Source organism: Chroicocephalus ridibundus, chromosome 6 (genome assembly GCF_963924245.1).
Source record: "Chroicocephalus ridibundus chromosome 6, bChrRid1.1, whole genome shotgun sequence".
In the NCBI taxonomy this organism is placed as follows: Eukaryota; Metazoa; Chordata; class Aves; order Charadriiformes; family Laridae; genus Chroicocephalus; species Chroicocephalus ridibundus.
In genome coordinates this window covers 46,762,334-46,784,434 of record NC_086289.1, presented here as the reverse complement: position 1 = coordinate 46,784,434, position 22,101 = coordinate 46,762,334, and the positions used below count along the sequence as shown (strand labels likewise).

General features: G+C 39.3%; 1 protein-coding gene across 9 annotated transcripts in view; it reads right to left on the bottom strand.

Annotated features, from left to right (window-relative positions):
* The window catches only part of DLG1 (discs large MAGUK scaffold protein 1), a 163,111-nt gene extending 141,294 nt beyond the window's left edge, over positions 1-21,817 (bottom strand). For 6 of the 9 annotated variants that reach the window (XM_063338641.1, XM_063338643.1, XM_063338646.1 and 3 more), the window contains exons 1-3: positions 21,402-21,816; positions 20,981-21,112; positions 7,122-7,288 (exon numbers count right to left, since the gene is read on the bottom strand). In XM_063338641.1, the coding sequence (XP_063194711.1) occupies positions 7,122-7,288; positions 20,981-21,112; positions 21,402-21,420 (318 nt within the window). In that variant the 5' untranslated portion in view covers positions 21,421-21,816. Of the gene's footprint in view, positions 1-7,121; positions 7,289-20,980; positions 21,113-21,401 lie in introns of all 9 variants that reach the window. The other 3 variants (XM_063338639.1, XM_063338640.1, XM_063338648.1) reach the window with 2 other exon arrangements.
* Positions 21,818-22,101: the final 284 nt, after the last annotated feature.

Sequence of the window (22,101 nt, the reverse complement as noted above, 5' to 3'; positions counted from 1 at the left end):
GAGGATATCGCAGTCAACAAAATTCAGAAACAGAAAAACAGAACTAGAGTATCCTGCCACTTTAATAACACACTCTACATATGCAAGTTATCTCTTTCCGAGATTTCCTCTAAGATCACGATTAACTGCTTGATGCACCATTGAGTACAAACTGCTACTGATTAAATTGTTTTCATTCCCTTAGAAACCATACACCCAAAGTTCTTTCCTCTAGACTATGTCAGCTCTTCTTAAGAGGAATCCTATATTCTTCCTCAAGAAGAAACAGGTTCAAGTTATGTCAGGGGAGGTTTAGATTGGATATTAGGAAACACTTTTTCACTGAAAGGGTTATTAAACATTGGAATAGGCTTCCCAGGGAGGTGGTAGATTCACCATCCCTGGAGGTGTTTAAAAAAAGGGTAGATGTGGTACTTAGGGACATGGTTTAGAAGTGGTTTTTGTCAGGGTAGGTTAATGGTTGGACTTGATGATCTTAAAGGTCCCTTCCAACCTCAGCAATTCTATGATTGTATGATTCTATCAAAATCTTACAAAGTTCAAAAATACTTCACCACTTGCTTTGTAAACAAAACCAATTCCTATATTGTAGCTGAAAATTAAGTTAGCTTGACTTTATACCTTCTCAGAATATTCCCGTTGACTATTATTTGTCTTTTTACAGATACTGAACAAACCAAACACAAGTCTGCAGCATGTCTTAATAGCAAACGTAGACTAATAGGAGCTGCATTAGCAGAAACAGTCAGTAGTATCAAGCAAAACTATTATTACCCTTTGCTTGGCACTTCTAATAAGGCATCAGGAATACTGCATTCAGTTTTGGGGACCCCAGTACTACAAGGATGTTGATAACGTGGAGCAAGCTCTGCGGACGGCCACTGAGATGCTGATGGGGCTGGAAGACTTGCCACTTAAAGAAAGGATGAGGGCACAAGGCTTGTTTTAGCTTTGAGAAAAAAGTTCAGTGGAACCTAAAAGCAACCATCCAGTTCCTACAACGAGGTTACCCAGAAGACAGAGCCAAGTGCATGCTGCATGATGGAAAGACATGAGAAACTGCAAATAAATTGAAAAGGAGATTTAAATCAGAAATAAGGAAAAGCTTTTTCACCATGAGGTTAGTCAAGCATTGAAACCAGTGGTCCAGAAAGGTTTTGCAGTTCCCATGCTTGGAGATTTTCAGGACTCAGCTGGTTGAAACTCTTTGCAATCTGATCGACCTCACAGGTGAGCCTGAATTATTTTATGATTTCAAGGTGTTTAGAAAGTTTCATTTCCACCCTCCCATGGCTCAAATTTAGCTGACATGTCTAATTTCAGCTATTTTCCTTATTTCCTCATTTGCTTTCTTTTTATTAAAAGAAATTGGCAAACAGCCTTAGAATACAGTGAGCCAGACAGTCTCTACATGCCAGACACTAAACACATGGGCATGTGCAGATAAACGGGGAAACCACAGATCAGACCAAAGTACTTCAGCCACCATTACTCACTATATACAGAGATCTGTTAGCCCAACTGTAAGAAGAAGAAAGACACTCCAGATAGAGTTCCACCTCCTAAGATAAAACATTTCTTTTGAGACTGTGTTCAGTGTGTGGTTTTTTTCAGCATCGAAGATCAAGTTATTGCGGCTACTTTTAACTCTGAGAAGTTAAGTTAAAAAGTGTTCGCTCTTTAGCTTCAATTAAAATGATCACAACATTAAAACATACCCTACAGATAAAAAAAGAAAAGAATATCACTACTATTTCCTTAGTAATACACTACTCAATTAGGTCAAAGGACATTTCTACCAGTGATTCAAGTTTCACCACGTATTTCCCAAACACAAACTGTCCCACCCACAGATGGCACTACAGATCACAGCAAACACCTTAAAAGACTGCTCCCTCCTGTACACATACTTCTCTCACACGATTATTAGCATTAAGAGATCTTGCTTTAGATTTGTTCACTGCTTTGCCAATGCACACCTAAAACTCAGTATTTGATGCACATAAGGAAAAGGTATGCACCCTTCTTCCTTTTCAAATTAAACCTATATTCTTTTTTGCTAGTCCCTAGTATTGAAAGGATTAACATTCCTTTCCTGCTTATCACTGCCTTGTATCTTTTTTTTTCTACCTCCTCATCAACTTTTTGTACTGAAGAATAAAACAAATAAAACTGTCAAATAAGGTTCCAGGAAAAATAAAGCACAGAAAAGAAAACAGATTGCTGTGAACAGGAAAACTGCAATCTGTAGCTCTAACTTTCTCTAATACAATACCTGTGGGGATTACAAAATCCAGTCTTTTGATCCAGAAGTAGGAAGGCAAAAGCAGAACTAGGCTATGTTCCATTAAAAGTCCTCAGGCAACCTAAGCTTGTATACCACTATTCTATGTATATACACAAGCACACATTGCTAAAAAGTCATTCCCAAAGTCAGCTGTGTAGAAAGTTCTTGTAATACAATCCTTAATCACTTTAGGGGAGCACTATATTCCCACTCTCAAGCAACTCTCACATGTACCATCAAAGTGTCAGCTGAAAGAATACTCATTTGGCCCAGAGTAACTACAGCAAAAATATATCATCGAGGTAAAAGAAACAGGGTTGAATGATACTACTTCCAAGGCTAAGAATTTGCAAGCAAGAATAAACTGTCCCATTCTTACCACCTACAGCCCTACCAGCCTGGCAAGCAACAGAATACAGCTAAAATAACCTCAAAGTGCAGCTGGTATGCTGATCTGGTTAGTGAACTAAGATTGAATTGGACAGCAGCCTGGCAAGTTCAAAAAGTGACAGTTTCTGTTAAAAAAAAAGCTGTCTATGAACAAAATCAGATATACTAAACTCAAGTTCCCTCCAATCCCTAGTAAGTTTCAGCAAGTAAAACAAATCATTAAACACATGCTGTACCAGAATCATTACACCCTTGCGTTCATTAAAACCCAATATATAAAACACCTAAGTGCTAAAAAAGAAGCATATTATTGAAACCAAAATGTATTAAGTTTTACAGGACAAAACCATTCATTTTCACGTACTACACATAGCAAGTATGTGGAATATAAACTGTCAATACATAAGACATTCTCCTCATAATTTTTATTAAATTTCAAAATATTGAGGGAAAGGTATTGCCTTATGGGTATATGAACTAAAAAACAACAGTCACTGAAAAAAAGAATTAAGGCCAATAATATGTATAAGATAAGTTTACTATAAAAATTTTCATAGATATCTGAAAGCTAAACTAAGACATTCGGATATACTAGAAAAAGCAAACGAAGCCAACACTGAAATAATCACTCTTCAAAATTGTCCACTTTTACAACTATAATGTGGAAGCCGAATTCTAACTAACAAAATACAAAGTAACATTTACTGTAGGTGACAGAGACTGTGAGAAAAGTTTTGTTTCAGTTTCACATACATTAGCATCAATACTAACACATGCAACTACGCTTTTAAATACTGGCAGTAAATGTAGAATCTGACCTTCATATACTGAAGGTCAAACAACTGTCTGACTTTCATATGATATGTGAGACAAAAAATCTGAAGAAAGGCAGGTGGCTTTGTCCTAAGTGTTGAAATCTGTGCCACTTAGAAAAACAACAAAGTAACCCATACTATATCAGTTTCTGTTAGGTAACATTATATACCATGACCACCAGACTGTACTGGAGAAGCAGCTGCATTATCTAGGAAACAGTTCAGCTAAGAACATACACTTAGGTCAAGGATGAGAATTCCTAAATTAGGCCATTCTTCCTTTCAACACATTAGTGATCTTGCCATGATAATGTACCTGTTTTCATTGCTCCAGAGCCACAGACAAGTCCTTGCATTACTCGCAGTCTACTAGCGCATGAGAATAAAAACTAAAAATGCAACTTCACATTTGAATTACACCTTCACATGCCTCTTCACGTAAAATTTAGAAAGACAGAGACAACACTACCCTTTAGCTGATGCTAATCTTTCTAATTGTGGACTCTTGGTAGCAAAATAAGCAAACTTCATAAGATAAGCTTTCCAGTTTCTGGAGGGGGCCAGAAGGAAAATCATCACAAAGCCTGGATTTAATGGTATGCCCTATACTATACTTGAGATTTCAGCTGGTTTCCGCCATAGGGGAAGCAGAGAACATGTGCTACAGTTGGAACATCGCAACACAAAACTCACAGCAGCAGATATTTCCTTCACAATCCCAGATGCTGGAATTAGAAGCACGTTTAACAACAAAATGGCTTGCTAGGTACATAAATCCTCAAGTTCATTACACTGTTGTATTAGGTATACTAGAGGGGAAAAAAAACCCAAATATTTAAGCCATTTAAGACAGTTAAGCTGCCTTTAAAGACCTTCAATAAGGGAGGTTGCCCATGTACAGCTATTCTGGTGCTTAAGAAAACATTTAAAACATTTTTGCTACGCCTATTACTATAGTGTAAGTCTAATAATTCTTGTATAGGCCAAAAGATTATCTTCCTTTTTCGCATTTGCCTACAAACACAGGAAAATTCTATTTCACAATTAAGTGTTCAATTCTTTTAAGCAGCATCAAATCTTTCCATCGGTCTTAATTTCTTTTCAAGCTTTAGATCTTCCTTGTCAATCTCTTCTAAGCATTTTTAAATTCTTCCACATCTTTTTTACACCATAGTACCCTTAAATTTGGCAGTATCTCCAGCAAAGCCTGATGCAGACTAAATAGAACAGAAGTTTTACACTACACTCTTATGTTAATAAGGTATTTCTTTTCATGTATTAACATGACATGGTTGACTCACCTTGAGATTCAAAAATGACCCAGATCTTTTCTGAGAAACCACATCTTAGCTATTCAACTTCTATGGTTGCTGCTGAAGTACAACCAGAGTGCAGGACACCGTACTCGGTCCTGCTGAACTACAGCCTGCCCGTTAATTACTTCGACTGCTACAGGCTTCATTCTAATCTTAGCTTCTGAAGCAGCACCATACCACTCCTCTCACAGGGTTTAATTTCTAATTTAATCAGGATATTTTCACTAATAACTCAAACTAGGATGCATTTTTTAGAAACTTCAACTATTATCTCCAAAGATAGCCTGTTAAACCACGACAAAAGTTTTACCGAAGTCAGAACTGATCACATTTACTGTTTCTTCCTACCACAAGAACTATTACCACATTAGAATGAAACTAAGTTTGACAGAACTACCATCAACAACTATGATGGCTATTATTTGGCTCCTTTATTGCTTTTAAGGAGCTAAAAAAAGACTGTAGAATCACTCCCTGTACCTGTTAAACCTGGATCCTCCTTTCCTGCCTTGCTCCTATATGGGCCCTTTTTAAAAGGTAGTGTTTGCCCATCTGTTATTTTCTGGAACTTCATCCATCCTCCGTGACTAAGGGCAACTGTAATGACTCTGAAATTGCCTCATTAAGTCCTTTGCACATGCAAACATGAAACGCATTAGAACCAGCTTATTTTAAAACACCTCAGTAGACAAAATAAACTTCGCCTATCCTTGCCTACCCGATTATCTACAGTCCATTTTCCTCCTGCTTCTAAAAGACTCCATTTCCACCATACCTTTAGAAAGAGAAGTCCTACAGCTCTAAGCCTAAGAATTAGATCATGGCATACAATTAAATATCACAATGGTGTTTTCCATACTATTTCTCATATAACCTAGCATTACTCCATTTTCTCCAAAAATGACAACAGAGAAAGTTTTCATTAAGGTGACTGTGATGACAGTGGCCTTCTCCACACAATTTCAGGTGACTAAGATTCCAAAGAGACATAATTTAAATTTTCCAGTGTATAATCAAGATTCACAAAAATCAAGGGAAAATAATCCATTCCTACAATGTAAGTTTAAGTAGACTTTTAATCCCTCAGTGTTCAATTACCTAAAAACCTGAAAAATATGGTATACCTAGGCTGCTCAGTTTTTTCATGTAAAGAGATTTTAATGACTGTTCTTGGCTATATAACTCTCATCCCTGGCTAGGTTAAAAACCTTATCTTTTATCTACTAGCCACCTTCTACTTTCTGAGAGAACACAACACAACTCTTGGATTTCCTCTATAGTTTCCTTTAAGGCATTTCTGACACATTTCATAACAGCTTCAATATGACAAATTTCAGAAAAGCTACAATAAGCACAAGCACTTTTTTTTAACTGCATGAACTCACTACCACATCACATGAGTACTTACATTCTGCCACTAAGTGGACTTTCTTACATAGTCCAAACAGCATCTGATCCAGTGCACTCAGTAAGGCACCACTTTGTCTTGCTGGGTACCACAAGCTCCCGAGCTTCCCTACAGGCTGCAGCACTGGTCCCTTGGCTGATCTCCCCCATTGCTCTTCCTGAGCTCTAGGACAATTTCATGAAAGTGGGTCATCATAGCACGCTGCCTTCAGTTATTACAGAGAAGTCCACGCACCTTTTCCAATGCTGTTACTGTTGAGGGCACACTTGAAACAAAGTTCACCTCTTTGGTGACAAATAATAGGTCCGATGAAAAAAAATTCAAGCAATATTGTAACTTTAACTTAGGCAGGAAGATCTTCATCTAGTGAAAATATATATCAATGTGCATTTCCCTGCTCAGTTTTCTCACCACTCACTAGTGACAACTGGATTAATGTAATTTTCAAAAAAACAGTCCTTCCAAAACACAGCTGTATAATTAGCAGAGACCTTCTAGTGAACAGATGGAAAAGTTTACTATCAGAAAGATACAGATTTCCCAAGTTTACTATCAGAAAGATTCAGATTTCTCAAATTATTAATGAAGTAATGACTGAAGCGTCGTCAGTATGGATGAGTACAAACATACTAAGCCTGTCAGTGAGGTTCCAAATTCAAAGTATAAATCCAATTTAATGGTCACTTAATGGTACCTTTGACAAACAAGTTTATAAATTTTTGAATAAGCAAAATGCGCGCATCTGTTATTAAACATTTCAATAATTAAATCCCCTATGACTATTGATATTAATAATGTAAGATTTCTATGGAAATAAATATTTTATAAAATGAAGGAAATGTAGAGAATAACGTTGAGCTAATAGTCTCAACAAGAAAAATAAACCAGAGATTTCTATATCATACCTCTACGCTTGGGCTAAGGCTACTCGGCAGTGTTTCTGATGTCACTGTTGTGCTTGGAAGGCTGGAGAAGTCCCAGGTATTCACAGGCTGTATTGGTTCAGATGGCTGGGAGTGATCGATGCATTTTGGATTGTCCAATAAGGTCACTTCATAAAATTCTTGAATATCTACAAAGATGTGAAAAAATTAAGAAATTAGGCTTTATAGTTTCTGTAACATTCTGATCTTAACAACATCTTCCTCCTGCAAAACAAATTAGATACCTACTACTTTATCTACCTATTACAAACAAAGCTGTATCACCAAGATCACACGAACCTCCCCACAGGAGACGCAACGCACTCTCTATGCCCCACATCTCAGAGCCTGTGTGTCCCTGCTCACTTTGGGCTCCTGCCACTGACCCTGGCAGAACGATCTGCAGCAGGAACAGCAGAAGCATATAGAATAACTGCAGCGGAGCAGTGGAATGGATGAGTGTCCATGCTTCAAGTTATGGTATATGTAACTTCAGCTAGTGTAGCCTTTGGCTATCTGAAATTTACTGCTCAATGGCAATATTAGAAGGTCTTTTTTGGGTATATTTTTTAATTAAATGTCCACAGAAATAGAAGTATACTGATGAAATCGGCAAGAGTGAGAACTTGCAAGAAGCTGCAAGAAGTTAAGCAAAAGGAGATTGATCAGGGTGGCTCATAGTCTGCTTTTTCAGTCTAAGTAACATAAATACAATGAGACTTTAACAGTATGAATTACAGCTCATACTTATGAGCTAATAAACAGCTTTTCCTGAAGACTCAAATGGAAAATTCTGGGGAATAAGAATCTGTCTGCACTAGTTTTTATTGACATCCTGTCAACTACATGAAGCAACAACAGAAATAACACAACCTAAAGAAGCATCAGATGTGTTTCTATGGAAGTATACGCACATGAAACTTGCTACCACAACTGTAATCACATCTGTAAACGCTCACATTAAAAAAAAATCTGAAAAAATATAGGCTAAGGGAAGAGTAGACAAATGAAGACATTGTCTTGGAAAGCTTTTAGTCTCTTCTTCAAAGTAAGAATCTGCTAAACAGGAGTTGTAAACTCATGGTTTTAATTACACCAACTTCATAAGAGACAAACATAGAGACACAGCTAGCCCAAGAAGTAAATAGGACCCAGCCATGGATTAGGAGGACTCTAATCTGCCAAATCTTGTAGCTTTTCAGCAGCTGCCCAGAGTCAGTAACAGAGGCACAATAACTAATTCCTTTATAAAGCTGCACCACAAAAGAAAGACCACACAAATAAGAGAAGTCTTACTGTTGCTGGTGTTCCAGTCTTAGGTTGTTTGTTTTTTTTATATAGACATTGCACTCCTGCTCTCTACCACTTCAGAAAACTGCAATTCTCAAGTTCCATTTGTATCTTCTTCTCTGAGCAAGAGTCAAACTCCTATCAACTGCTTACATTAATTTTTAAAGTTATACTTGCTCTTAGCACTGCTGATTGGAAGAAATAGCAGTGAGGGTTGCAGAAGATGTTAAGTGACCTAGATATACAGGAGCAAAGCAGCCTAAGAGATACAAATTGCTTTTAAATCTATCTTTCACATTAGCTCCCTCAGTTGTAAATTTATCTTGTAGCTGCATTAACATTAATACATCAATCAAGCACACCAAATACAGATATTTCCCTCCCCCCCTCAATAGAGAGTACTTTGTATATTAAAATAGGCAGTGGTTTAAGTTGATTCTATAGCTGCAATCCACAGCAACCAAGCCAGGAAGATTATTACATTATTTATGGGAAGGGGTTATTTGTGCAACTGTTTTGCAACAGAAATCTAGGGCACTGATTCTCCATTCTGCTATGATTCTTTTAAGTCCCTGACAGAGAAGGTAGCCATTTATTCATACTTCAGAATAACTTGTTTCAAAAAGCACATTATTTCCCATACACCTCCTCCACTTCTATATGAAGGACATCACAATAGACTTACTATTGAAAGATGTCAAAAATGTAAATACCACTTAATATGGCGATTAGTTTCTCTCTATCCTGAACCTGCTCCAAACTCTCAAAAAAAGTTTCTAGAAACTTGGTGTCTATATGATAATATCTATCTTTAAAAAACAAACAAACCAAACAAACATAGATTTACAATTTCACTATTCAGAATGCAAACATTAAGTACTTATGAGTATAGGTAAGCAGTCTATGCACCCTGAATGCATTAGGTACACAATGAATGAGTGCTGGACATTTCCATTTTTTAAAGTCAGAAAGTCAGGGCATACTAAATCTAACCTAAAAAATTTCTTCTGCTGGTCTACTGCTATGTATCAGCTCAAAAACATATTTAATCGCATGAACACACTTAAATATCTTCTGAAGTCATAATTAGCTGTGGATGCATTATTAGTATATGAAAAGTTTTCCTGATTGTTACAAATAGCAGTTTAAATTTATGGTTAGATTCCCTCTTCAAGCTGGATGTGTTTTTTTTTCATGTCCCAGACCTTTCCTCTCATACTAATTTCAAGACAAATTATATCTCAAGCTAAGTTACAGAGAAATAATTCAAATCAGATATCACACAGCAGTAAAAGGAAATAAAGACAGGGAAGATTTCTAACCAGTGGGGAAACATTAAAAGAACATCTGACTGACACTGAAAAAAATAGGAGCACAAGGTTTCAGGAAAGTGAAAGTGACAGAAAGTGATGAATGGTGGGCAACACAGAAAATCACCCTGGTCAGCTTTTAAGTAAATCCACATTAAGCAGCCAAATCAGCAGTATGTTTGATGGCAACAAGAATAAAAGTCTATATAAAGCAAGTGACAGACCACCAGTTCTGAAAAGGAGGACTCTTAAGACATGAAAAAGAAAATTATTTTATTATAATAACATATTAGTATTTATAATAATTTAAATTATTAGTAATGTGAAAAGCTAAGCAATGGTGACACACAGAGTATTTTTTTCCAGTACTCATTACAGTATAAGTTGACCAACTAACTACAAGCGGTTTGCTGGTGTATTATTTTCTTTTCCCTTCTCGTATTCCCCACTCATCTTAGTTTTGTTCTTTGAACAGGTTCGTTCACCAGTAACATGATACACTAGAAGCTAAAACTGCTCACTCTTAAAGCAAACAAGAAAAAGTTATCTACCGAATATAAACTGAAATCCAAATCAGCTTCACAAGGGAGTTCCAGGTTCATTAAAAACCACAGCACAGTAATTAAAAGAACTGCAGAATTGCAGAAGCAAACAAATTCTTACAACATCTCCTAAATTAAGTATATTTCATGGCACTTCAAGACCCTACATCAATTCTGTCTAGACGATCTGCCACTGAGGACAACCATCAACATGACACCGTTCCTTCAGATAGAGTTATTCCGTGCTCCTTAGAAATCAGACATAAGGTCTCTGCTTGCCACTTCTACTGGTATGTGGAGTGTCTGACACATTTTGCTGTATATTCAACAGAGAGTACACTTGTAATCAGGAAACTTAAGATGCATGCATGTTCTAAAAATCTCATTGTCGAGCCAAGTTCTCCACATACACCTTTCCTGCAGAAAGGAATATGTAATTTTAGTATAGCCAGCTAGTAAAATAAAGCTGAGCAGAATTATTCTCTGTATTCACTTACACATGAACCTTTTGATAGCTGTAACTTTGCAAGTCAAAGATGGGATACCTCTAGTGGCATTTTCTTAAGAGAACAGTGTAACCCCATAAACAAGGTGTTGACATTGCTTGTAAAAGGCCACGGGCCTCATGCTAAGCTAATAACCAGGCCTTTGGACTTGTCTTGGCCTGTGTGGAGCTCTGTTTTAGCTTGTCCAACTCTTAACAGCAATTATCTAAAGACCAGGTGACTTATCTAATTTATATAGCTTTTACTTAGCTTCAGACAATTGTGTGATGTTACACCTATTTTCATAAATACTTATATATAAATACACACAGCTTATACATAGATAATATTTAAATATATATTTTTCATATAAATGTTATATATGCATTCCATATATACTATATATAAATACACGTAAAACCAATAGGTGTTACATTACACAATTGTCCGAAGCTAAATAAATGCTATACATAAGTACATGCACACACATAGAGCGTATATACAAACAAGAGTGGGTGGGTGTATTTCTGTAACTAACAGATTCCAATAACAAGTAGTTATTCTATAGGGAATGAATTACCTATGACTCCAGAATAAAAAACTGCAGAGGGGAGCACATGCACAGAATGACAGGAGAGGCCTTGAGAATAAAGGCACAGGATGATATCAGAGGCCTCAAGGCTACAAACAACTCCTCAACTCCTAATTACTGGTCAAAGGAAACCAACCTTGAGAACTGGGCAAAAACAGTTTGTGGGATAACAGAACAAAGAACAAGCATCCAGCATATATATAAAAACACCGTATATACAAGGAATTCAAATGCAACATGGAACTGAAAAGTAATGAAGAAAGAATGAAGCACAGAGTATGTTAGCAGATAACCTCAAGAAAACACAATGAGGAGGAAGAAACTATCAACATCATACATCTCCATGGGAAGGATTCCCTGTACCACTCAGTCTCCCATTCCCTGCCCTTCCCTGCCCATATTTTAATATATTTTGGCTTTCCAACAAGTACTAAGCAACTCACTGTAATTTTTTACATGATGATGTTCTCTAGGTTTCTGATATAGGACTTTTAATGTTATGGTATTGAGGGAATCACTAAAATTTAATTGGCATTTAGTACTCATTGAAAGTATTTTTAAAAAAAACTAAAAGCAGTCCTTCAATGATCACAGTAACCTACTGTTTTTGGGCTTTGCATTTTTATGCTTTAAGCATCTTGACCATTTCTGGTTTGTAATTTTTTTTTTTCTTAAATAAATGCCAGGAAATTCCACACAAGCTTAACATTTCAAGGACTAAAACACTGACACAATTACTTCAACAGACTGCACTGGACACTGTGCATGTAAAACAGTGACCTGTTGCCCTTACATGGTATACTACACAAAGTTGCAAACTGCTACCACAATACACATGAAGCTAACAACCACATTCATATATGAGGTATTAATTGTATCCACATTTGAAGATTTTCAATTTTAATGTATTTAACAGCTTTGTGCATGAACAAGAATTAATTTAGGAAGTTCACGTTTGTTTTCTGTTTGCTCATTTTTTATGAGCTCTAAATTCATATTTTGCATTCTGAAACGCAAAGTGGAAGGGTCACCTCCCTTGACCTGCTGGCAGTACTTTGTCTAATACAGCCCAGGACACTATTCACCACCTTTCTTGTAGGGGCACACTGCTTGCTCATGTTCAACTGGGTGTCCACCAGGACCCCCTTTTCTACAAGACTGCTTTCCATCGGGCTGGCAAACAGCATATATTGGTACACGGCATTGCTCCTCCCCAGACTTTACACTTCTTGTTGAATTCCATTAGGTTCCTGTCAGCCCATTTCTCCAGCCTGTTGAGGTCCTCTGCACAGCAGCATGACCAGGATTTACGTGCTCCAGCTATATAGTTAATTCTGCACTGACATCAATGACATATTCCTTTCCGATAGATGTTCAAGAGCAGAACAAACCAATTTTGGCCAATGTCAAAGTCAGTGAGTCAGAAAACCACTAGATACATTTGCATCAATGTACAAACTTTACAGCACAAAGCATTTCAATACCAGCTTTGTTCAGGAGAACGTTTCAGTGCAACCATGCTCCCCTCAGGCTTGCAAGCAACCAAGAAGCTTATGAATTCTTTCAGAAATTGACTTATTTCAGTTTAGTATTTCACTTGAAGATCCATCCATCTGAGCAATTCCTTTGTCATCATTGATCTGCCTCTTCTCAGACATCGCTCATGCGAGTACAGCACATGCAAATGCCTGTGTTTTTTTCAAATATGGGCAAGTTCATAAACAAACAGGTCTGTTAAGAATTTGACTACCTGTCCATCGTCCAGTAAAAAGAGGTGTCCTCCCATTACAAACTAGGTGCTTCTCTAATTCTAGGGGAGAGGGGAGGAAGAGACATCTATCTTTCTTAGGGGTTCTTTCCAAAGCACCTGAAGCACTGAAAACTTAAGTCTTAAAACTACTAGAAAGGAAAACAAAGGTCAACATGTTATTTCAGTTCAGGGCAATTTGAGATGTATGGCATCTGCCAAATTCTTAGCAGCCCTACATAATGAATGTATAGACAAAAATGTAAGTAGAGTCACTGTCAGAACAGGCAAAAGAGTCTGCCAACGCTACAGGACTTTCTATCTTCAGTTGTAAAGCAACTCCTACTAATTCTAACAAATTCTCAATCCTGCATGCTTACCTCACCTGCTATATCAAGCTAATATCCATTTAACACAAGTAAACCAAGACTTGAAAAGTATACGATTAGTGGTCAGCAAGAAAGTACAAAAACAAAGAAAAGCTTCATATCCATCTACCAAGCCAATGACCAGAGTCAACTAAGTGTTCTCTTTGTGTATTCATTGGTTGTGTCGTGTCATGGTGCCTGTATGTATCTGGGCAAAATAAATGTTTGCATTCATACTATGAAAAGTGAAAACCAGCCTCATCACAAGCCCCTTTCAGGGTAGGTTTGGCTTGTTTGTTTTTCTTCTTATTGAAGAAGTTAAACCAACTACTGCTTGGCACAATCAAGACTTCTTAAAAAAATGAAAGTTGCAAGTTGCAGTGCAACTTTCTCACCACACATGCTGTGTTCTACCAGATCCTTTGCGATGAGCGGCAGCATCCAACCACTCAACCTCAGCCCTTCCACTCATTTCAATAACTGTGTCTTACCCTTTAAACCAAACTTCTCCACACACTTCTTTGCTTAACTCAAATTACAGATTATATTATTTTCCACTTCAAACACAAATGCTCCTTAATTTGGGTTCAACTGAAACCATCTTCATCTAACCTCGAATCTAATTGTTTGCTTTTATTCCTCTGGCTGCTTTTTAGTCAGACATGTTCAACTCCTTTCCAGCCTGTCCATTTACACTTTCCAAACTGTTCATTCATATTTTCCTCTTTGCTTACTAATCACTCTTTCACCATATCTTCACATGCTCTCTTTCCAATTTGCCTTCAGAAACTCACAGGGTCTTCTCAGGGTCTTCAGAACTTAAGGTAGGAAAAACTTAAAAAAATTAAAGTTGTCATCACACTGCCAAAAATTGGCACAACCTTCTGCTGTCCAAACTCTTTTCCATTTTGTACCACCTCATGCACACTTAGTCATCAACCTAAGCATAAAAAAAAACAAACTAAAAATGAACTCCCAGTTATCCACCTTCTCCAACTACCTCAACTCCAGTAGCAAATCAGCAGCCAGTATAACAGTGTACTTCTTTTTCTTAAAAGTGTGTATTTACTATTGTCTTTAGTGGTAACAAAAACCTGGCAGGCCAAAGGAAGTGTTACTAGCAAGTCTAATTTGTAGGATGTCCCCTAAACGGTGCCAGTACAGGACTGAGGAGGTTTCTCTCCAGATGAATGCCTTAAAAAAAAAAAAAAACACACCCTGTTTTTAGGATGAGTTCACGCAACACTCCAAGCTGAGCTTTCATACAGGTGCATAGCTCTGCTTAAAAGAGAGGGCGTACACACTGGTTTTTTCTACCAACAGTAAGCTCATAGACTCCAAGGCAATTATCCAACATTGGTGGCAACAAAAGGATGGGTGATACCACATACTAGCATTTCCACCAGCAGCAACACTTGAACATTTCCTGCAGCCAAATTCTAAAACGTTTCTGCAAACAGGACTTAAATTTGCAATGCTTGTACAATTTCTCCACGAGTTTTCCTTACTGCATCTCTGTCTTAGACTGACCTTTTAACTCCAAGCCAAAATAGCTCCACTTTTTTGAGGACATGACTGGGAAGATACTTGCCCATGACAAGATTCCTATAAAAGCTTTACCCAAGAGCTCTAGAGCCTCCCCTAATTTGGAGAGGGAACATGAAGCTAAGGAGGTTATTCTAGTGTCAGCCCTACACCTTCTGCTGTCTCTTACCATTCTTGCAAATTTGGCCTAGTTATAATTCAGGAAGCCATCTGTGCAAGGAGACTGCTAGTATGCTGCTAGAGTTCAGTTTCTTTGAAGATTCATTCTACCTGCACCAAAACAAGCACCATCCCTCAAAACACAGGCAACCAGATGCACAGGAGGCAGAAGGCACTCCAGCTGCAGAGCTGAACAAGATGTTCTGCTCTTGCTGCTGGGATCATCATGGAAGCAGGTGTAAAATTAAGACCAAATATCCTCTCTTGTGCTTTCCCCCTTCCTCTACACTGTACCCAAGCACTGAAGCAAATGTTGAGGGAGATTAGGAGCAAAGCCAGGCATGCAGCAGCATGGGAGGAGACAGGCATCACAACTGGGGAACACAGGTCAAAGAACACAGGGAAGAAAGTGAAACAAGAAGAACAGGACAGAAGATAAACTTCCACAAAATCTGGAAGTTATACCAATTATCCCCAGCTTCGACTTTCTTTTCAGGCCCTGGATGAACAGATTAATTGACAGTTTTCTTGTCAATAGCCCCTTTTAATGGTAACCCTGTGAAGAGAATAATACTGTAATTGATAAATCCTACAGTGTAGCTATTCAACACTGAATACACAGTCAGTTTAATAACCACAGGGATAGTCTTTTTGCCACAATACTATTTCTCTGCATACCAGTAGCTACTCAACTTACACTAGTCTTACTTGCTATTTTAGGCTACCAAAAGCAGCACCTAATCCCAAAAATTCATTGCATTGCACTGACACACACACACAGATTACAGCATGGAAAACACTTAAAGCACACAACCCCAAAACATTCCATGCTATTGTGTGCATTACATACATACAAAACAAGAAGTAATGCTTTAAGAAGGAGGAGCAATGAGACTGTTTCACTCATTATTACGTTCCTTGAAGAGGAAGACACGCAGTTCTTAGAAAAACTGACATTCTGAAGCAACAACAAACTACATGGCAGTAAGCATCCTAACAATGACTAAGTTAAAACACCAATCATCTGGACACCAACTAAAATGTTTTATCCTCCCCCCATCTAGAAAAAGAAGAATATATTAAAATAATCAAGTAACTAACTACCTTTGAAGACACAACTCTAGGTCAAATCTCTCTGAAACTGACCAACTTTTGCATAAGGTTCAGAAGGAGACCATAGTAAGCATAACAACAGCACACCCTTAGGTAACTTGTCCTAAAAGCAGACAACCACCTCGAAGTTGCAGGAATTATATCCATGGATATTTCAACCTCAAATGTGAGCAAAGATGTTGTATTACAGAAGCTGCAATCTGGGGAAAAAGTCACAAAAACGCAGCAAGGGTAAGATTTCTATGTGAAAATACCCTATTTAGCATCCACAACAATTTCAGTAGTATCCAATATAAGAGAGGACCCAATTCCCTCTGAACTTTCCTCTAATAAAAGAAAAAAAACAAAACAATACTCACTATCTAACTAGATCCTCGACTTACTGTCAAGAATTTCTGGATTCTTAATGTAAATATTATTCAACTGAGTCTGAAAGAACTTGTACTAGGGCCTCAGTAACACTTAGAAAATGGGAAGCAGTTCACAAAGTAACTTCCTCAAGTTAACTGAAGAGCAGTCTTACACAATAACACACACTCAAAACTAAAATTCTCCAAGGCCTGAGCTGATCTGAAAAGTTAACCGTGTCATCATGCCATTAGCTCTATTAACTAACTATATCACTGAAATAAAAGCTGATAACTGAAGTTTCCCCAAGAGCAAGTACTTTTGGTTTCAGTTATGAAGAAGAGCTTCTGCTTTAACTGTGTTTGATTTTAATTTGGCCAGCAAGTACAGAAAATATTTCCACGCTGGATAATTGAGAGGGAGCTAAAAGAGCAAGAATGTCTACAGAAATGCCACACACAGCTCAGCTAACTGGGGCCACATGGCATCTATCAGAAGTGTGGTCAATCCACTCCAAAGGGTACTAACCCTTTGTGTTAGTTAGAGTGCTGACCCAATCCAGTCTACTTCAGACCAAAATTTAGGGTTGTTCCATTCCCCTAATTCAGTTCAGAAAGCCAGTGCAGACAGAGCTGAGAAAGATGCAGAATGTGTTTTATATTCCTTTAAGTTTCAGCCCTGGTTAGACTGTTGATAAATCTGAACAAAGAGTTTATCTTAATGCAACCATCAATTTTACAAGAATTTTAGAGACAGGACTTCTTTCTCTGGTGTGTAAAAATATATTAACGGGGATTTTAATACATTGCATCCAATTCATACAGCTCAGGGATCCAAACTATGGTTAAAAAAACTTAATGATTACCAGAGGGGAGCTGTTCTTTAGTGCAGTAAGGATTACCAAAACCCCTACAACTTTCTTCTTCCAAATTTCCCACACTGGATATTTAGTGTTAGGAATAGCCCGCGTAAGCACAATTCTTAAGGCAGATCTTCATGCAAAAGGACTCCAAGTAAAATAAATTAGACTGCTTACACATATGAAATTCAACACATTCAACCGTCCCTAGTCAAATTTGCCTTTTTATACTACGAAGTCTTTATATGCATAGCAATAAAATAATATATATATATAAAACACTTAAGATGGACAAGGCAAGAAAGGCAGCACAGCCAACTCCATTGACAGGGTACATAGAGACTCTTTTAGAATTCCCTTTTTCTGACACCTGTGCAAATGGAGTTAGTTATTGTCAGGAAAAGAAATATTTTTAAATTAGTAAACAACATGTTTCTGGCTATAACTAGTAATATTTTTATTTTAGAAGACTATTTCAATATGGTCAACTGCAGCACACAACCCATGAAAAACAGACGTTAATTACAGAAAAAGATTCCGTGTGTAAACAGAAGACTGCTTCACATGTTTTTCCCCTCAGAAGTGTTAGACTTCTGCAAGTGTTCCTCCTCTTATATTTTCAAATAGATAAATACATCATATCTGTACATTTACATGAACCTGTACTTTCTCAAGAAGGTAAAAAATGCCTAACTTAGAAGCAGAACTTATCTTCAGAATTATTACTTCATTATTTGAAGATAAATACCAAATCTCTACTAAAGTGAAATTAAGTCTATCCCATGCCTCCATATGTGTATATCTTACTTTGATGTCTTAATAAACTGACTCACCAATTATCAGAATATCAATAACAAGCTATTTTAACTACAACCAAGAAATCACGAGCTAGAAAAAATACCACACAATTCTGAAACTGTACAGTAGGAAGTTTACTTAAAACTGACACTATTGTCAAGCTGATTTTAATTACAGGCCATTGGTATCCATTTAATTAAAGTACTAAACATCATCACATTTGGCTGGTTGAAGCAACGGCAATGGGAAATACCACAGTACAGAAGACATGGAAAATCATAAAAATAGGCTTTTTCACAGACTGTTTTAAGGAGGACACATTTGGTTACCAATTTTGTTACTCATTTGAAGTTCTTACAGTTATTTCACTTAAAGTATAACACTGTTGCAATAATGTCAACTTCATAACACTGGTTGTCCACACTGACTAGCTATTGCTCTAATTCAAAGCATTTAAAGCCGTAATTGTATATTTAAGAACCAGGTCAGGTTTGTAGATTGCTGAACTAATGATTTATTGATAGAATTAAAAGGAGCAGACAACATCTAAAAAGGCTTAAATGAGAAAATAATACCACTTATTCTTCAGCATCCAAATGGAAATTCACAAAAAAAAAAAAAAACACAACATACCCAAACCTTTAATTCCTTCACATGTATCTAAATATACAAAAAAATGATAAAATGTGTAGTTTTCAGGAATATTTTATTTCCCCCATTATAAGCCTAAAGATACATTTCTGTGCATAAAGTAATGTCTATTTTTTGCTTGAAAGAACAGCATTTGATTGCCAAGTTAAAAATTATACTAAAAAAGATACACGAAGTTGACAGCAGTTCCTGACTGCAGCCTTCATAAACATTCTCACCTATCATGGACAGGCATGTCTTGGATATAGTGCAGTAACTTGGCAGAAAAAGCAGAAAATAAATGGATGAAGCTTTTTTTCTTTTTTAGTATTATATAAAAAAATAAAAAAACCAACCAGAAACTAGAAGTAGCATGCTTTCTGAAAAAGAATCTATATGAGACATAACTTTGTAGTCGAGCTTGAAACTTTCTGTCAGAGCAGCACTGGCTATTTAAGTTGGGGATCATCACAACTCCTCTAAAAGGCACACTTAAAAATCTGCTATGAAGTAATATGAACCTGCAGTACAACCAAATACTTCATCCAGCCTGCTCCCAAATCTTCACGGAAACAGGACAGGCATAAGCAGACCCAAGGTCTTCCCAGTAACTGCAGGCATCCTCCAGTTAGCATCTTTTCCAGGGAGTCCTCCCACTCTTTACCCCCATCATGCAGTAGTCACACCATAACAAGATCTTCCCAGAAAAACAATAGCCAGGAGCACCCTGCCACAACAAAAACTCCCCCAACATATTTCCACAGAAAGGATCAGGTTAAAGGACAGACACTCAAGTTGACAGCATAAATTGCTTGGAAAGTACTAGTCTTCTGCGTTATCACCTTTCAGGCAAACATTCTGGGAATATACGCATAACCTCCGTAATAAACAAACATACAGTGGACCAGTAAACACAAAGTTAATGCAACACACCCAAGAAGCATGATACCTATTGTGCACGCACAGATGAACTGAACTCAACAAGAACTAGGGTCATATGGTTGCAACTTGCTACACAAGACCAGAAAACAGGCCAAGTGGCCCACCCAGGCAACAACACGTTCCTGTTTTCTGCTCTTGCAGAAGGAAGCCGCAGGCATGAGGTTGCCTGCTGTTTCAAGTTTACTACTAGGTGTAGAGTTACTAAAACAATGAAGATACGTATGTGGATATGAGAAGAAACTATGTCTTGCAGGTTAGAATATCAAAGCCTAATAGATCGGTATCTCATTCAATGAGCAGGAGAAAAAGGGAGTACTGCACAGATCTTCAAGACAGTTTTTAAAAAAAAATAAAAAAAATCCACGCACATACCCAGAACAAGACAGGTGGTAGTCAACATTGAAATTTGCAGGGTGAAAATAAAGTTGTACTTATGCTTATTTTTTTTTCCAGACAGACACACAGGAAATTCAAAATTACATGTAAGTAGTTCAACAAGACTTATGGGAACACTTTAGTTGAAGCACTATGAATGCTCTAAAATAAGAATTAGTAGTGTTTTCATTACACTTCAATATGCAACAAACAAAGGAGAAAAGATGACTGTAGTATTCCCTGAAGGATTAGAGATATCTTATCATTTACTTTAAGTTAACTTTGCACTGCATATATACCCTTTGTCGTGTTTTTAGATTCTTCAGCAGAACACTCGCCTGAATCCTACCTTAGATTAAAACCATTTCAACTCATTCATTAACCTGCTACATAGGGAGTCACAAAAAAAAAAAAAGCAGTCCTTAGAAGTTGTTCAGGTGAATAAAGACATGAGAAAAAACAGTCTACATAAATTAGTCTACCATAACACATCACAGAAGAAAAAAATGCACAACAGTTTTAAGCAGTTTGGGCCAGCCACAAGCCTTAAATACACTAAGTACATAAAACAAGCGAACTGTTGATCTGTAACAGCACGTGTGTTACTATGCAAAACAAAAACACATGGACAAAAAACACATGGCTTATAACGTAAGGGCAAAATACCCTTTTGTGCAAGGCACAACACAAGCAAGAACCGAGCGCCTCGAGCATAAACCGAGAAAAGCCAGCCTTTACCTATCAAAGCCTGGAAGAGGTTACTTTGGAAGATGCTGATGACACGCTCGATGGAGTTTCGCAGCTGCCGGTCCTCCGCCTGGCTCAGCTTAGAGCGGTATTCCTCCAGGAGGCGCAGGGCTCGCTGGGTATCTGCAAGCGGAGACCAGACACACCGGTGACCCCGCCGCACCGGGCAGGAGGACCGGGGATGCCCACACCGGCCACGCAACGAGCCACCGCGCTTGGGACCGCCCCAGCCCAGCCCGGCGGCTCCTTTGTTCGCCGGCCAGGAGAGCGCGGGCGGCACCGCGCTGCCCCTCGGCGGGCTCGCACCGCCCGCGGACCGCCGGCTCACGGCGGCCGCCCCCCCTCGCCCGTCCCGCCACCACCGCAGCTGTCAGGCAGCGGCTGCGGGGGGCCCCGGCCGTGCAGCGCTCACCTTGCTTCCTGACGGGCATGGCGCTCCGGGGCGGCGGCGGCGCTCCCCCGCCGGCCGGGGCTCCGCCTCACAAACTTTGAGCCCGACTCGCGGCGGCGAGGCGGGGGCGCGGCTCCCCCCGCCGGCCGGCCGGGCGCGGGGGCGGCCGCCCCGCCTGACTCACCGAGCCGCCGACCGACCGACCGACCCACCCGCCGGCCGGCGAGCAAACGGCTCCGCTCGGGGGGTCCCACCGGCACCCGCCGCGGTGCCTCCGTGAGGGACGGGCCGAGCTGGGCCGGGCGGGGCGGGCCGGGCAAGTGCCGGGGCGGGCCGGGCTGTGGCCGCTCGCGCCACCCGCCGCCTCCCGCTCGCACCGCTCGGAAATTCCAAACTTTCCAGCCAAAATGGCGGCCTAGAGCCTGTGGGGAGCGCGTCCCCCCCCCTCCACGTGACCGGGCCCGGCGGCCGCCCAATCAGGGCTCGGCTGGGCTCGGGGCCGGTACCTCAGCCGGCGGGGCGGGGAGGGAGGAGGCAAGGTGAGCGCTCGCCGCCCGCCTTAAAGGGGCGGTGGCCCCTGAGGCCCGGCCCGTCCGCCCGCCCGGCGGGTACCGGGGCGGCGCCGGCGAGCAGAGCGCCCGTTGCCGAGAGCCCAGCTCCCCGCTCCGCACAGCCCATCAGCGACGGGCAGACTGCGGCGTACTCCCTCCCGCCGGCTGAG